The sequence below is a fragment of the Nelumbo nucifera genome, chromosome 6, assembly GCF_055504915.1.
Source record: "Nelumbo nucifera cultivar China Antique chromosome 6, China Antique-T2T, whole genome shotgun sequence".
Lineage (NCBI taxonomy): Eukaryota > Viridiplantae > Streptophyta > Magnoliopsida > Proteales > Nelumbonaceae > Nelumbo > Nelumbo nucifera.
The window spans coordinates 37,684,202-37,700,837 of NC_142654.1; the positions used below are offsets into that span (position 1 = coordinate 37,684,202).

The 16,636-nt window shown below is 39.3% G+C and overlaps 2 protein-coding genes across 4 annotated transcripts; both read right to left on the minus strand.

Annotated features, from left to right (window-relative positions):
• Positions 1-1,614: 1,614 nt before the first annotated feature.
• On the minus strand, positions 1,615-6,777 carry LOC104608718 (Heavy metal transport/detoxification superfamily protein). Its single transcript, XM_088889819.1, has 4 exons — positions 6,651-6,777; positions 3,646-4,338; positions 3,473-3,551; positions 1,615-2,172 (listed from the first exon to the last, which is right to left on the minus strand). The coding sequence occupies exons 2-4, from the start codon at positions 3,649-3,651 to the stop codon at positions 1,844-1,846; spliced, it is 414 nt and encodes a 137-aa protein (XP_088745945.1). The 5' UTR covers positions 3,652-4,338; positions 6,651-6,777; the 3' UTR covers positions 1,615-1,843.
• On the minus strand, positions 1,615-16,256 carry LOC104608717 (krueppel-like factor). 3 transcript variants are annotated; one of them, XM_088889820.1, is made up of 4 exons: positions 16,067-16,256; positions 14,384-14,671; positions 13,387-13,469; positions 1,615-3,551 (listed from the first exon to the last, which is right to left on the minus strand). In XM_088889820.1, exons 2-3 carry the CDS (start codon positions 14,634-14,636, stop codon positions 13,435-13,437), a joined length of 288 nt encoding a protein of 95 aa, XP_088745946.1. In that variant the 5' UTR covers positions 14,637-14,671; positions 16,067-16,256; the 3' UTR covers positions 1,615-3,551; positions 13,387-13,434. The 3 variants fall into 3 exon arrangements, with proteins under 3 accessions (XP_088745946.1, XP_019055205.1, XP_010273076.1); XM_019199660.2 differs by lacking the exon at positions 1,615-3,551 and having other exon boundaries at positions 12,973-13,469; positions 14,384-14,668; positions 16,067-16,253; XM_010274774.3 differs by lacking the exon at positions 1,615-3,551 and having other exon boundaries at positions 12,973-13,469; positions 16,067-16,250.
• Positions 16,257-16,636: the final 380 nt, after the last annotated feature.

Below are 16,636 nucleotides of genomic sequence, written 5' to 3' on the forward strand. Positions count from 1 at the left end.
ACGTTGTTTCAGACATCACGCTTTGAAAATCGAGAAAGTATGGTATGAAAAAATGTCAAATTCAATGTTTTCTCAGAAAATAACACATTGCTGCCAGTGATGCAATGATGTGGCATCATCTTGAACGTTGAATAATATGGACCAATGCTAAAAATGGTTCTACAGTACCAATGTTAAACACCTACTTAATTTGCTTTTGTTAGTAGATTAGGCATGACCCCGTACTAATTATGGGTCCATGATCTGAATTGTTTCAAATTTTTAAATATTCTATATTAGAAATTTCGAACCATGTATTTGTGGTAGTTTTAATGGGTCCCACCATGCATTGCTTCTTATTCAGTTGAACATGCATCTATTAATTTAAATATTTTGAAAGAGTGATTTGAAATTTGAATTTTATTTTAAAATGTAACTAACCAATTCTAAAATATTATTTTCTGAAAAATTAGAGCACCACGTGTATGAATGAGAAGACTCCAACCTGACTACCTTCCTTTAATATATAGATAATAGATGTCTTAGGTTTTTCTTTTCGGCCAATTGCTTAATTCTTCCTGTTTTTATCCAGAAAAGGGAGAAATTAGTACTAATTGGTAAAATAGGTTCTGTTAGAATCAATTTCGAACCATGTGCTAGAAGTTGTAAAAATTCAAACGGTCCAACTACATGAGGATCCTTTCGACATTGCACAAAAGCCATACTGATTATTAGCACTAAAAAGGCTACTCCATGTAATAGAATTATTCTAAGTATTTCTGCTGGAACAACTAGGGCCCTGTTTGGCTCATAGGAATAGGGGTCTAGAATCGAAATCAGAATGGGTTATTCCGATTCCAACTGTTTGGTTGGGTGGAATCCCATTCCCATTCTTGTTGGAATGGCATTCCCCCATTTAAGGGAATGACCATTCCCTGCCCCTCCCTTTGGAATGAAATCCCATTCTTGTTGATTCTAATTTCCATTTCCATTTCTGTCTAAATCAAATGGACTATGTGAATAGGTCATACCAATTCCGATTTCGAAGATTTCGATTTTGATTTTGATTCTAAATTTAACTGCAAACCATACGAACCTAAATCTATTTAAGCAAGATGCATTTTGTTAAATGGATTTTAATACTTGCAATTTAGAATGGAAGTATTCGTAGTTTAACAATGGAATGGGATTCATGTAATGGACGCCAGATAGTAGGGACATGGCTTGATGAGGATGATGAAGTGGACACTGCACATTACAGATAGAATTGAAACTATAAGGTCTATGCTTTCCAGCTTTAACCTGCTTTAGCTTATGATTGTAGTTTGAAGGATTCACAAAGTCACAACATTACTATATACTGTCATAGTGTCATTGTCCCATGTCCCATCTAATACATCTCTCTCCTGCTGGGCTCTGGTTCTAGCCCGTGCCCGTATGAGCCTAGATTTAGCTGATCAAGCTGGGTTTATAGGAGCTACCGAGCTTCCTACGCTATGCTTATGGTACGTGGAGAATGCCTGAAATTGGGGAACACGCATAGCATCTCAGTACGTATGTGACTATGTGTAATGCGTATTGTTACCACTCAACTCAGTCTCGAAGTTTGTAATATAACAACAAAAGAAAAACTCATTAACAAGAACATCTTTCTGCTTTTTATTCATAAAAAAAGAAAAAAAATTGTAGATGTTTTGAAAAATATATGATTTTGAATATGATCATACCAGCACCGATACATCGGATTCCATGAAAACTCCAAAATTATACACGTTTGTGTGAGAGTAATGCTAAGATGAAAGACCTAGAAAGACCTCATGTTGCACCCCTTATCCAAAAAAGAAGGGACCAAAAAAAAAATCAGTCACATAATAGTGCAGGCATGCGGGTTTTCATCGCTAAAAAGGGAGGCAACTGCTTCGTCGGAGGCCACGGCCACTGAGTAGGCTGCAGGAGTGTGGAAGAAAGTATGGACACTCGCAGCTCCACTGTTGCTAGATGTCTCGTAGTAGTGGTTAACAACGTGGGTGGGATACTTGTAAAATGAGGCAAAGTGCGAGTAACCCGGAAATGGCCATGGCTCTGCTGCTTTTCCCACTCGTCTAACAGCCTTTAGAACCTTCTTCTCTTCCACTGCGTACCCTCGCACTGTGATCTTCTGTATCTCCATGTCTACTTCGATGTCTTCAACTCCTAAAAAGCTAACCACAATAATACTAAGAATTTGTAGGCAAACCCATTCTTAATTAATATCCAAATTAAATACTTAACCTAAAATCCCCCAGTTTCTCTCTCTGAGATGAGGCGAACCACTATCGTTCAATCCATGGGCCCTGAGACCGCACCGCAACTCAAGTATTTGTGCAGGAACATTATGATGGCCATGACTTTAACATAGTCAATAGATAAAACGATAAAGCCCAATACAGGCTCACTTCTCCTTGGATTGGATCCTAAATTAAAAAGTTTATAACTCTTTATTGTTTTTTTTTTGGTATTTGGTGATACATATTATATTAATAATCCTGTTCAAAGTCGGTAGTTGTGACTTATGAGAAATAAATTCACGTCTATATCAAGGTTCAAAGTATCGGCCTGTATCAGCCGAAATGTATCATTTCGGGAGCTTCCTGATACGCCCCTATAAGGGGTGTACCGATATGGTCCGATACACCTCTACCGGCGTATTGATATTTTGAACCTTGGTCTATACTAGAGAATTAGCTAACATACCAACTGAGCCACCCCTCAGTTGGCCTATAACTTTGTATTCATCCACAGATGAATAGTCCTCGGTCTTGGCGGTTGAGTTTACAGGGAGCTGAACTTAAATGCTAATCGGGTAAGTCCGGTTAGTGGAGATCAAATCAGCCCCCACAAGATTGCCCCTCACAACGTCCTACAGCACATCCCCGCTGTATATTGGGAACATCTCCCTATGATAATACCAGAAATGATGATGTCATCATCGGGAGATGTTCCCAATACACGGCGGGGATGTGCTGTGAGACGTTGTGGGGGGCAATCTTCTGGGGGGCTGATTTAAACTCCGGTTAGTGCTACCCACAAGACATTACAGCCACACACCAAGAACATCTATAAATCATAACATACAAGTACAAGTGATGTTCTCAAAGCGACTGTATTAATGTCTTATGGGTATCAGATCCATATTCTTCATTTCATATACAGTAACCAAACGATGGCGCTAGTAGGCACCCATTTCCAAATGGGTCCTCTCAAGTCTCAACAATAGAAATCCTATAACACCATTGGACACTATGAGCCTAACCCAAAAATCTGTCCTGTGTGAGGTAACGGCCTGGAAAAAATGCTTCTGTACTTGTATATTGGCTTCGTGTTCTGAAACTAAGTTCTGGGTTTAAGACACTGATCGCTTCGATAGGACTCATTAAAAAAACTGAGGCAAGTGCGACCCATTTCTACTCATCCTTGGGCTCATCAGTATTCTTGCTTACTACTAATTAAGTACCTTTGAGCTTGTAGATGGCCTTCTTTATTTTTGCAGCACAACCTTCGCAGTCAAGGTTTGGAACCCTCACTTCCACCATCTGCAAGATGCACATTCAAGGACACTTGTATGAGAACAAACACATTAATGAATACCGACCTACAAAGGATCAATTCCAGAAGAAAAAAACTCACCGACATGATTTAGCCTCAGCACTCGGATGATAAGATAGACAGAGGGCGAGAATAGTGGAATGTATATTCAAAAGTCTGGAACTTGCTCTGCTCTTTTACACTCTGTACTCTGTAGTGAGGAACTACAAAGCTCTGGCTTTATATATAGGGACGGTCGTCTGGTGTTTGGGGGGGGGGGGGGGTTTCTGTTTCTATTTGAATGCATTGAGCATTTGGGCTATTGGGGGTTAATATTTAATTGGAAGAGCTAAATAATTTCTACAAATTATGGTAAGATCTCTCTTTCAGCTGCATGTTGTGGGGGAAGGATGCTGGGAAGGAGCATATTGCTGCATTGGGTTTCGAAATTTGCAAGGAGAGAATCGAGAGACAAAGTTCACGCGTGGAATGGGAAAGCGTAACTTAAGCGGAAAAAGCTACCAATTTTCTCTGGCGTTGCCTCAAAAAAGCCACCAAAAAGCTTCAATGGGAGGGACCGGCCAGACAAGATACGTTTGCAGTAAAAAAGGGAAGCCATGTAGGAACAATTGCCGACACCATTCAATAGAGCCAGGGCCCAAGCCAACTCATATCTCTGTCAATTTGACTATTTCATCTAACAACTTTACTTCCATGCCTGTATCTCTTCAGTTGGTTAGTCATGTAATTGGATCATATATCAACCGGAAAGCGCCGGACCAGGACTGGATTGGTCTGCAGAAATTTATACCTACGGATTTAATGTTATAAATATATTACCACTATTAATCTATTATTATTAAGTAATACAATTAAAATAACTTTTGGTTTATCTGTTATCTAGTTCAACCAGCCGGTTCATCCCCGATCCTCAACCTTAATGATCCGAATCTCTCAGGGTTTCTGGTTCCTAGGCCCAATGGGCCAGAGCGAACCAACCCTAGTTTGGTATCAGAAGGGTGAATTTGGATCTCCTCACAGTACTTGCAGCTGTGTCGTGCATGTGGAACATCTTCCCTTGAATAAAAACATACAAGTACAGAGATGTCCCTGATGGGCTTGGATATGCTACCTACCAGCCGTTCTCACATCTCTACCCATGAGATATTATAGCTGTGCATTGGGAATATCTCCCTTATCATTCATGGAAAGATGTTCCCAATACATGGTAGTGGTGGTCTATGATAGGGATGTGGGAACAACTTGTGGATAGCAGACCCCCAGTGGTCACTGAAATTACTAGCGTTGTCAGTTGTGAGGTGGGTGTGAGGTCCAATTCTAGGAAGAATTCAAGGGTCACTGGGTCAGACTGTCAAGTCACACAATCATACGTTAATACCATATATTCGGTGCTTCTCTCTCTCTCTCTCCACTCAAGCACTCCACATGGTTTTGTTGATGAGTGAGATCACATCTGCACCCCACAAATACCCCACATACACACCTCAGCATGCATTGGGAACATCTCCCGAATTTGTTAGTGGAAGATGCTCCCAATACACGGTTGGAATATGCTGTGGGGAGTTTGTGGGGGCACAGATGTAAATTCGATGAGTGAACAATGAACATACCTGAATCTACATATGTCCGACAGAGAGACACATGGAGAAGATCAAAGAGGCTAGAGTTGTCAAATGGTTGGGTCTGGGCAGAACAGGGTGGACCGATCCCTTACCAATAAGAAAATGTGAACATCCAGCCCGGAGTGGGAATAGCAGACCTAAAAGCATATCCATTATTAATAAAGCCTATCCTATCGAGTCTGACCCATTAAGACCTGATAATAATTAGCTGTTATACTTTTTAGGAAAAATCTATGCTGCAAGAAAGACGTGATATTAGAGCTTTCTCTAACCCCACTCCAGCTCTCTCTATCTATCTTATCTTATCTCTCTCTCTCTCTCTCTCCACCTTCTTAAGAAGCAATCATGGCTGTAATCTTCCCTTTGGATCGGTTGATCTTCCTTCTGAATCCAAGGCTAAATGGAGTTTAGAGTTTGAAACCACCATCCAGGTGATCTGTTCACTAGTGCAATCAATAAACAGAACTATTGGAGTCATCCCTGTTTTCATTTCATTTTGCCTTGTTTTATAATATAATTCTCTTCATCACCGGGTGCTGCCATCATGACTATCCCTCTCTCAACTTTTAACCCCCAATACAAGTTTAAAGCTTTTATTCACACTTCATTGTTTCGACAATCTACTGCCCATGTTTCTAGAGAGTCCCATCTTTTGGAAAGCAAATCGGTTGTAGCATCATCTAGAATGATTAGTGGCGTTTCAGAAGACAACAGAGCACCATTGATGGCCTGTATGATTCTTCACATTTGAGAAGCGTTTCCTTGCTCAAGTCGTTTCATCAATGTTACAACCCACAAGCACCGTTTCAGAACAGACAGGAGACTCATGGATTTACATTGTCATCATGTAGCTTGCATCGTCAGAACAGACCGGAGACTCATGGGTCTACATTGTCATCATCTAGCCTGCAATCACTCAATGCAGCAGCATCATTGGCTTACCCTGTCCTCTATTGTCGCTCTACAACTGTGATCCTGCCAGAACTTCAACAATATTGCTCTTCCACTATCACTGCCTCGTTAGCGGATCCTTTAGTCTAACCAGAGCCTTCGACAACAACAATTGCCTAACCGTCCCCACAATTTTCAAATGCATGGATCCTTCAAGTTTTTTTCTATTCAAATATTTTTTGTTCAAAACAAATGGAGATAGTGATGCTCAAACCCCCACTTCCACCTTAGTAAAAAAAAAGCCGTTGGAATTTTCATAAATGCCATCTGCTTAGTTACCACTTTCATGATGTTGGTTGATTGGGCATAAGTTTTTCCAGTGTCATGTCTTTCTGGTATCATACACATACAAAAATACCTCTACTATCTATTTTTTTTTTAAATCATAAAAGGCAAATTTCATTAACATGTTCAGAATACAGCTTGGGATATTATAAGGAATTGATGTGAAAAACAAATAGATAAGCCTATCAACAAACTAGAGACTAATCTAATGATGAGGAAGATGCAAACCTGAACACTGGGAGAGAATTTGTGAGGTCTCTACAAACGGTGCAAATTGATGAAAACGCCAAGAGGATCAACTGTCTCCAAGAGAGATAACACAGACAAGAGACTCCTGTCACGTGAAGCAACCCAACCACCCAATCTGAAATGTGGGGTTAAAAGAGCATACTGATTGCCAGGGTCAACCCCATCAAGTCAACCAAAATTTCAAATTTCAAAACTAGCATGATGAAAAGGGAAGGCTAATGACGAACACCTTGACCATTAAATACTCCTTTAAAATAGGTGGCGACATGTTGTCTTTCATCACAAACCATATCCCAATTATTTGAAGGAAAACCCAAAATTTTGATCATTATGTTCACCTCCAACTACTGGAAGACAAAGAATCAAACCACGAAATGCCTCCCTTCAGGGTCTGGCCGTAAAAATTATCTCCAAAAAGACCAGAATCCACAACGGCTTTGGCCCTATTGTGCCATGCATTCTTGTGCCTATATTCACACTGCTAAACAAATTTGCACAAGTTGAACAATTAGGCTGTGAATAGTCAGTCATTAGAACATGTTGCAGCACCATAGTAGCAAAAACAAAGCCACTAGATAGCTCAACATCAAAACAAATACTTCCGCCTCCTACTCCGGTGCCAATGAATGGCCATAGACACTCCCTCCAGCATTTCCAAAACCTCTACAATAATGGTACAAAAACCATCATTAATCCCACTCCTTTCAACTGCCAGAAGAAATACATGACCCAAAAGTAATAAAGAAACAGTTGCAGGAAAACTCAAAAATACATCACCAACCAAAACAAAACCAGAAAACTCTCCTTCAACTACACTGAAATCTCTTACAAAAAGATTAGACATGACCAACAATTACAATGATAGGCCAACGAGAAAGGTGCCATGAGACCACCCCTCAAGCTTGTGGGAGAGAAACATGAGTAATGGATGAGTCTCAAAAGAAAATAAAATCTCTCCCAAACCAAAATTAATTACAAACTGCAAAGACTTCTCTGGTACCTCCCAAACAGATTGACAAAACACTCAAAATAGCTGTAATGGAAATGATCTCGTTCAAGAGAGCTCGCCATTCTGAGACAGAAGAAGAAGAAGAAGAAGAAGAAGAAGAAGAAGAAGAAGAAGAAGAAGATAGAAGAGGAATAGGGTTTTCTCACTTGATGTCAATCTGATTGCTGAGACTACGATAGATAACTAACTCAATTGGCATGGCTGCTTGGTGTAAACAAACCTATGTGATGGAGTCATTCATATCATATTGGATTTACCTCCTTGAGCTACATGGGTGCTACCATGGGCTTGCGTCTTCTGGGCTGGGCTAATGTGAATAACTAGGTGTCTATTAGTCCCACCCCATCAAGAACAACCTTGTCCTCGAGGTTGATATCAGGATACTGTTACGATCCCTTTGTCCCACATTGGTAGTATGGGATGCTAATGTGAGATATTCCACATTGGTAGTATGGGATACTGTTGTGAGATATACATGTGCTTGGGTTCCCTCCCTCTAACAGCTAGCTTTTAGAGGCGAGTTCTCCTAAGTCACTTATCAAATGGTATCAGAGCCTACACTTCTCCCAAGGGGAAAGAAAGTGGTTTTCCCCCTGCCCCTTCAGCTGGGGGGCTACACCCCCAGACCCCCCCCCCCTCCCCCAACTAATGTTATGCATCTTTATTCTTCTTAATATATAAGATTTTTATTAAAAATAAAGAAAAAATGAGATCCCCCCTTCCTCCTCCTTCTTCCTAACCCCCCTCCTCTTAAGGCTTGTGTTCGGGAGGCTTATACCTCTTACATTCTGAACTACACCTCACACCTCTACGTAGTGGAACGCCTCATGTCACGCCTCCGTGTTTTAAAACATTGCTCTTGCCCACCCTAACATCCCTGTCAACCAAACTTGCAACATCCACTTCCCCCCTTCTCACTCACACTAAGGAATTCACAATTAATTCTTACTCACTAACTCAACCATCCCTTTCCTTCTTTTCCTCAAGTTCTGACCTCAACTCGAAACCTACCTCAAAAGCCTACATTCGTTGCACCTCAACCCCTTCTGATGCTTGACAGTTGGCTCCATGGACTTCAGCATTCTTTGTCTTCAAACCTTTACCTTTTGAAATCTTTCTTAAATTTGTTGGTAGGGCCAGCACCAACCAATCCATCTTTCGATCTTAAAACTTTTGAGATATGAACAAAATGGAACTTGCTTGACTCTCTTACTTTCTTTGGTGTCCCTTAAGCAACATAATCCCTTTCCTTGCTCTCAGAGTCTCTTTTTCTACCTAAATCAGTTCCAAGCCTACCAACTGGGACTTCAAAACTTAAATACTCTCCTCAAGCTTTTGACCCACCGCTCTCTTCTCTTTTACCACTTCCTCAAATTGACAAGTTGCTTACAACCTCTTGGCTACCCCTTCTCTCCTCCCCTTCTAAAGTCTTTCTTCCCCCCTTACATCCTCCTCTCCTTCCTCTAACCTAGCCTCCTTTCCTTCCCCCGTCTCCTTGAAGACTAGCAGCTTCCCATTCAGACAAAACCAACTTCCCCAATTGAGGTGAATCAACAAGTATCTCAACCAAGAAAGAACCAAAACAAATAGACTTACTCCTCCGATCTCCCAACAAGTATCTGGTTAGATTTTGTTTGCTCCTCCGATCTCCCAACAATTTTCTCCCTTGGATCGATACTAACTCCACTACACGCACGGCAGCGACACATCTCCTCATCTGCTCAATTCTTCTGGCTCACTATTTTTTTCCAAAACTGTCAAACTTAGCAATGACCCAGACCCAATCCTCCACATCATCAGAACGAAACCTGTGAAAATCTCTCTTCTTGCTCCTCTTCAACTACTTAAAATTGGCACCTAATCTTTTGTGACCTAATTACTTCTTGTGCCTAAGCCTACTGCAAACATGCTTAAACTTTGAGCTTCAACAAGTGGTCCCCACTCTTTGCACCTAAGGTCACAATTGATGACTGAGACCCAATGAAAGCTGCACTTAAACTTCCATCCTCTAAGCTGCGACTTTCCAAATTCCTTTTGCCAACTCCAGCCATGTGTCTCTTAAATAAAGCCCCAGTCCCACCTGGAATTACCATTTTATCCCTTGCATCTTCTCCCCCATTGTCTTCTTCCCTTGAACGACCCTTTGGCTTCCTCTCTTCAACGGAGCAAACATCCTAAAGCTCTGAAGTTGTCTCAATCTTCTCAACCTTCCTACCTTCTTCCTTTCAGCACATGCTATAAAAATTGTATTATCCTCTTCCTCAATAAAGATCCTCAGCTAATGGTTTAGCTGACACGTTGGCTAAACAAGGGACTGTGAGGGAGAGTATGTTCTGGGAAGTTTTGTAAGAAAGATAACTGGGGCTCAACACCTACTTAGGGGTTGACAGCTGTACTTAAGTCTGGAAAGTTATTTAATGAAGTTACCATTTCCAATAAAAATAAATAAATAAATAAATAAAGATCCTCAGGTCATACTTCTCACTTGCAAAAGCCAAAGCTAAACTGTTCAGGATGTTAGAGACCTCGTCAACCTTGACCAGAATTCTTGCAACATCTAGTTTCTCCCGTCTGCTATTCCTTTCATCAGTGCTCAAGAATTTACCACAGGCGTCCCCAATTACACTAATGCTGTGTTTGGTTTGAAGGAAAAGGTAGGGAAACCTTTACCTTTCCATACTTTTTCCTTCAAACCAAACACAGCCTAAAGGAATCAACACTCCATGCATGCAAGGGGATACCCAGAGCTTCTTGAACCAATCCTGCCGCTAGAAACCTCCAGCTTAACTGTAAATCACATCCCTACTCATTTTGGTTTCAGATTCCAGAACCCACTCTACCTCCTCCTTGCCACAAAATATAAATAAAAACAGTCTCTCGTTTAGTTTTCTAACAGCCCAAACTCTTTTCTTACCCCATTCGAAAGAAGCCCAGGCTACCACTTCTCCAAATCAATTCCAACAAACCTTCCTATCAAGCTTGCATTTAGAGTCTTCATCCTCTCGGCAAGCCTTCCATCGGGGCCAATCTTAAGCTCCCCGCGATGACATGGCCACTAATTAGAAGACTAATTCTTTTTCCTCCTCTTCTTTTCTCTTCAAACCATAGTTGTCAAGGGGACACCTAGGCGACACGGCACCCTTGGAGGCTCGCTACCCAGTCGCCAAGCAGTTTTGCATACTGTGTAATAAAATACGTTTATATTGTTATTTTTTTGAGATTATAATTATAATATAGACATTATTAAAGAAAAATATTCATTTTTTTTGTGTTTATAAACTAATTTCTTTTTATTATTTTCTTATTTGTTAGGGTTTAATCAACACAAACATTTTTTGTGTTTATAAAATAACCACCTTTTCTTTTCTTCTTTTCCTATAACAGAAATAGGGGTTCAGCCCCTATATTTTTTCTTTTTCTTCTCATAAATATGTTGATTTCTAGACTTAAACATGAAGTTTATAATTTTCTTATGAAAATTATGGATAGTTATTAAAGAAAGTTGGTTATGGAACCTAGGGAACTACCCTAGGATATGTGATTTTACTTAAAAAAAACCATCGCCTAGGCGACTAGGCGACAAGGCTCCCCGTTGCCTAGACTCGTCTTGGCGCCTTGAAAACTATGCTTCAAACCTATTCCAATTTCTTACAACGCCACATCTGCCAAACCCATTCCAATTTCCTCTATCTGGGAATTAAGCTTGGCAGACTTGTTTGGAGAGAATCCACATCAACGGTTACTACTACTACTACTAGATCCTTCAGCTTCGTGTTCCTTGGTTGTTGATGAAGAAGGTGAGATTACAAGATATTTATACCCTACCACTCACTTGCACAGGGTTGAAATTGCAATGGATAACTGACTCAAATGATGTGGGTGTGGCTGCCTAGTGTAACCTAAGTGATGGAGTCATTTCTGTGATCTTGGGTTTACCTCCTCCTTGGGTTACAAGGGTGCTATCATGGGCTTATCTCTTCTACGCTAGGATCATGTGAACAACTAGGTGTCTATCAATTGTTGAAAATATGAGGATGAGAAGGAAGCACACTTCCCAAGAAGTATGAGAGAATCAGAGACTAGACTGCAAGAGGGAAACTAACATCTGTAGATGCAAAAGGGAAATTCATAGGTTCAAGTTATTCAGAATAACCATAACCAATCCCAATCCAACTATAATTAGGACACGTGATGTAGACCCATACCCTATATAACTGGGTCAGTTTGGTTCAGGTCTTTCTCTCTCTCTCTCTCTCTCTTCTCAGTAAAATCCTTCTATTCCGGCCTGGTGCCTGATTCCTTTAGTTCTTTCCCCAGCCCTTTAGTGTGGGGTAGTGTAGCCCCCTCTAACGTAAAGTTTGTTGTGTGGGTGCTGCTGAAGAAAAGTGTTTGACAAAAGTTATGCTGGTTAAAAAAGGAGTAGTACTACCAGATGTAACCTGTATGTTGTGTGGGGAGGGGGAAGAAACTTCAAACCATTTGTTTCTTTATTGTAAATTCTCTTCAACAATTTGGGCTCACTTTCTCAAGGCAATTCATTGCTCTACCTGCTTGCCTAATTCAGTAAAGGCCCTCTTAGAAGGTTGGAAAGTGGGGGGCATGAATATAAAGTGAAAGATTCTGCCGAAAGCAATTCCTCTAGCAGTGCTGTGGTCGATTTGGAGGGAAAGAAACAGAAAGATTTTCGATCAGAAGCAACTTCAGGTTGACAGGGTGGTAATTTAATTGTTGATGATCTCAGAGGGTGGCTGAGCTGCAACTTGCTTTTCAAGGAGGATATTCTGGCTTCTTGTGTGGCTGTAAATTTTTTTTTGAGTTTTCTTAAAGCTGTCACCGGTTGTACTTTTCCCTAGTACAGTGAGCAGTTTGTTTGCTTTCCGATGTTTAATAAATCTTAACCTTACCATTTCAAGAAAAAAAAAAAACATATTTGAAAGGTAACCTATCATTTTGTTAAAGAAGACGCTCAAAATTAGGACTAGTGCATCAAGAGAGCTTATGGATTTCTTTTGTAGAACTTGTGCTCATTTAGTGAGATTAACACACTAAATCATTCTTTCATTGCTAAATAATAATTTTTCTCTAAGGGTTCTATCCCTGGTTCTTTACAATCATTTGTTTGATGGAAACTCCATGTACAATGTTGACAATTGAGTGAATCAAGACTCTTTATACTATACACTTGAGTGACCTTTCTACCCATTGGCATTGCATTCTTTGAAATTTAAATTTACTGGTGTATGAATGCACAGCATTGTACATGTCACTGTTTAGATAACCCAAAGCCATCTCTTTTCTACTCAAAAAAAAGAATTACATAGCCCTTTTTTTGGTTCACTTCTTATTAGATCACATAAGTGGAATCCAGCTATTGGGTCCAAGAAATCAAACCTGTAAAACTTGGCCCAAGATTCAGTTGCAGATTTGCAGTTGCAAAGGAAGGCCAAACATCACATTAAATCAAGTAAGACAAGTATCCAAAACTCATATACTCTCCGATTCTTATGGTAGGTAATCATATCTTTCTCCCTAACCAATTAAGCTAAAAGAATAAATCCATTGATACTTCAATGCTCAAGAAAATAAAGTAAAGAAAAACCAAACTTCAACATACAATCCCTACATTTTTGGATATGGATGCCTCTAATATACTAATTGGAGATATATCAAAAGCAGCAAATTAGTATGTACCCGTATCTTCACTACCTTCCAGAAGATACAAAAATGCTGAGCTCTTGTAATGCAGTTCTGTTTTTATTTATCCAGCTCCCAAATAATACCTCCATCCTCTGCAATAACCAAGAAGAATATTAGCCGGTCCTTGGACCATTGTTTTTTGGTTGATTTTTTAATTGGTATCATTTTTCAGTTGATCTCTAGCATCTTAGCAATTCAAGCACCCTGAAGGAGATGTGATTTGTGGTGTGTAAACCTCAGAACTTGTTTTTTATGGATTAGATGCTAGCTAGAGTCTGGCAAGGTATAATGGTGGTCCTTGGAACTGGCTTAGTCCATTTTGGATACCCTTAAACAACTAAACTACTACCACCATTCCAACTATTTAAGTTAAAAGGAGGTTCAAACCATGAATGAGGTTGTTTGGGTCCAAAAACCTTTACTCATCTTATAAAGTGACTCTTGACTGCATTCCTCCCCCCATCCCAAAGGAAAAAATAGAAAGAAAACAAGGGTTTCTAGGTTCAACCATCAAACTGTTCATTAATAGAAAATAGAATGGACTTGCATGATCCAAGTCTTACAAATGGAAAGACAGAGTGAAACCAATAATGGAGGCAACCAACATGGATAACTACAAAAATCAATCTGACAGATTATTATAATAGTCCATTCTAGCACAGAAACTAAAGAATGCATCAACATTGAAGAGATTGGATGGCTGCAAGCATCAAAACTAATTGAATACCTATTATGTAGGAGACCCCTTGGTATGCCCTCAAAATGTAAGTCCCACCCATCAAATGGTAGGCCCAGACATCCAGTTCCTGTTATGTGCAGAGCACATGATAGTACAGACCAAAGAAACCATCCAAAAATTCTTGGATTCTAGATTCTTTTTATTCATTTTTTAATTTTTACTTGGTTTTTTCCCACTTTTTTCCAAGTTGTGCACTGCAATCAGCAGCACTGCCCCCTGAACATTAACATTTTGGTGCCCTATTCCAATGGTTTGAAAAAAACATACCTTGGATTTTCTTGTTTATCCATTTCTCAACCAGCATCCCTGCACCAACTCCAGCTGCACAGATTGCTCCATAGATGGCAATGGCAGAAGGTATGGATCTTCGAGGGAGAAAATAGTAGTCTGGGACTTGTCTGATTTTTTTTGGGAGCCGCTTCTTGATGACATGTCCACCACTTGAACCATTACCCACATCACCACCCACCGTTTTCCAATCCACCCCTTTCAACAAGTCTTTAGGCTCTTCAGTCCCCATGAATGTAAACTAGTTTGCTTTACAATTTTATTCTGCTGAAGAAAGCCACAAATTTCCTTGTGATTTCCAAAATTTATAAAGTTAACAAGAAAACTAAAAGAAGATTGACTCATTTACATGAGACATTGATTGACATGTTTAAGACTTATGCTATTCAGAAAACCTCTTCTATTTCCCCACAAGCTACTCCTTGTGGAAATGAATACTCAGCAAAGTGATAGTATATATGATGGAGATGGCTATAAAAGTAAAAAAGACAACTACAAGGAATACACATATGAAAATAAAGAAATATAAGGAAAAAACATTGTCAATCATGTTAAGATCCCTTAAGAATTATCAGTTTCTACCTAAGCTATTGTTTAAAGAATATGGCTTGATCATAGCCACTTGGAGCCTTGTATCTTTTGAAATTACATTAGAAAGATGAGCTCTGTCTCCAGAGTTAACATCTTGTTCAAATCTACTGGACAAACAACACTTAATCCAAATTAAACAGAACCACCAATATGAAGAGAAGGAGAAAAAAAAAAGCAATTTGGAGTGTGTCTTTTCTATCCACATGTCTCTGTATAGAAACCATTAACAATTTATTAGAAACAACAGATTTTCCAACAGAAATTTCCACATGTCTCCATTTTTCAAATCTATTCCATTTAAAAGTTATTATAATCAAATAAATTTTAACCATCATATTCTTATTCTGTCCATTTTCAGATTTAAAACATTTTCTTGCTTGTTTTTTTTTCTTGGGAGAGAGCAATAGCTTCTGATATATAGGGAAACTGTTAAAGCAACTAACCCGGTTTGCTTATGGTAAAAAATATCTGGTCAAGGAAATGACTGAAGTTGGTACAAAAGAATGGCATATTTCAATTTGAGATTGTAAATTCAAATAACCTGATGAGTAATTTCCATGTATGATTTCTAAGGCTAATGCATGCACCAAGTTCTTTGAAGTCCACCAGTAGTAATATCTAGGAAACTCTCATCGACCACAATCTCTTTATAAGACGTTGAAACAAGAATTGCAGCACTTCAACTTTATATTTCATCTTCAACTCAAATAGATCTTCTACTGTCTTTTTAGGCTTTTAGATTGAAATTATGCAATCAAAAAGGAGATGCTGAGTATACCTACGTTGAGGAACAATTTGAATCTATCTCTATGAGAATGCTATCTCAAACCGAAATCATTGAGAACATGAAAGGGAAAATGAAAGGTTCTCCGATTTATATGTTAAATTTCTTTATGCATTTCAATGTGAACTACCTCATGCTTAGAGTTTTCAACAATTGAGGAATTTTGTTTTTTACCCGCAAGTAACTAATTAAAAATAAAATAAGCATCTAAACCAAAATCCCATCAGGCATATTTTACCATCTCTAAAATCAAACGTATAGTGACGAGAGAGAGAGAGAGAGCAAACCGGTGAGAACTTGGAAAAACCGCTCGATTTAAGGGAAGAAGGAAACAACGTATGAAGACCGGAGAAGAAGAAATGGGAAAAGGGTCGTCGGGAATATATATATCTACCAAGAAGTTGCCAATGACCTGTCTACCTGGTGACTGGTGTTCGTTTCTCTTTCGATCGCGGAAATGGAGGAAGGGTTGAACAGTAAAACGCTTAACATGGGATTCACACATGTTAGCGTTTGGCACTTGTGAGTGTTTTTGGTGTGTGAAAATTCGCGATAGGTACGTGTAATTTAGGCCGAGTGTCAATTTAGTATCCGAATTTTAAAATACGATAATTTAGTACCTGAATTTTTGAAATGCAACAATCTAATATTTATTATGTTATGAGAAAAGACATAAATGCCTTTCAAAAATCTATTAGTAGGTGATCCCAGATAATCCATTACTGGTGATAAAGTAACAACTGTGTAACAAATGCCCTTCAAGTTAAATGCATCTCAGCACTCGTCAGTTTTGAAAACCAGGGATTCTCTATTAATAGACAAAGTGGTGTGGGTCATTGGCTCGGAGGTCGTCCAAG

What these genes read in the sequence shown, in the direction of transcription:
- LOC104608718 (XM_088889819.1), bottom strand. An exon ending in GGCCATCTACAAGCTCAAAG is followed by an intron (nt 2,173 to 3,472) that starts GTACTTAATTAG and finishes TTAGCTTTTTAG; the next exon opens with GAGTTGAAGACATCGAAGTA.
- LOC104608717 (XM_088889820.1), bottom strand. Translation starts at nt 14,636, where the DNA reads ATGGGGACTGAAGAGCCTAAAGACTTGTTGAAAGGGGTGGATTGGAAA. An exon ending in GATAAACAAGAAAATCCAAG is followed by an intron (nt 13,470 to 14,383) that starts GTATGTTTTTTT and finishes TGGTTATTGCAG; the next exon opens with AGGATGGAGGTATTATTTGG.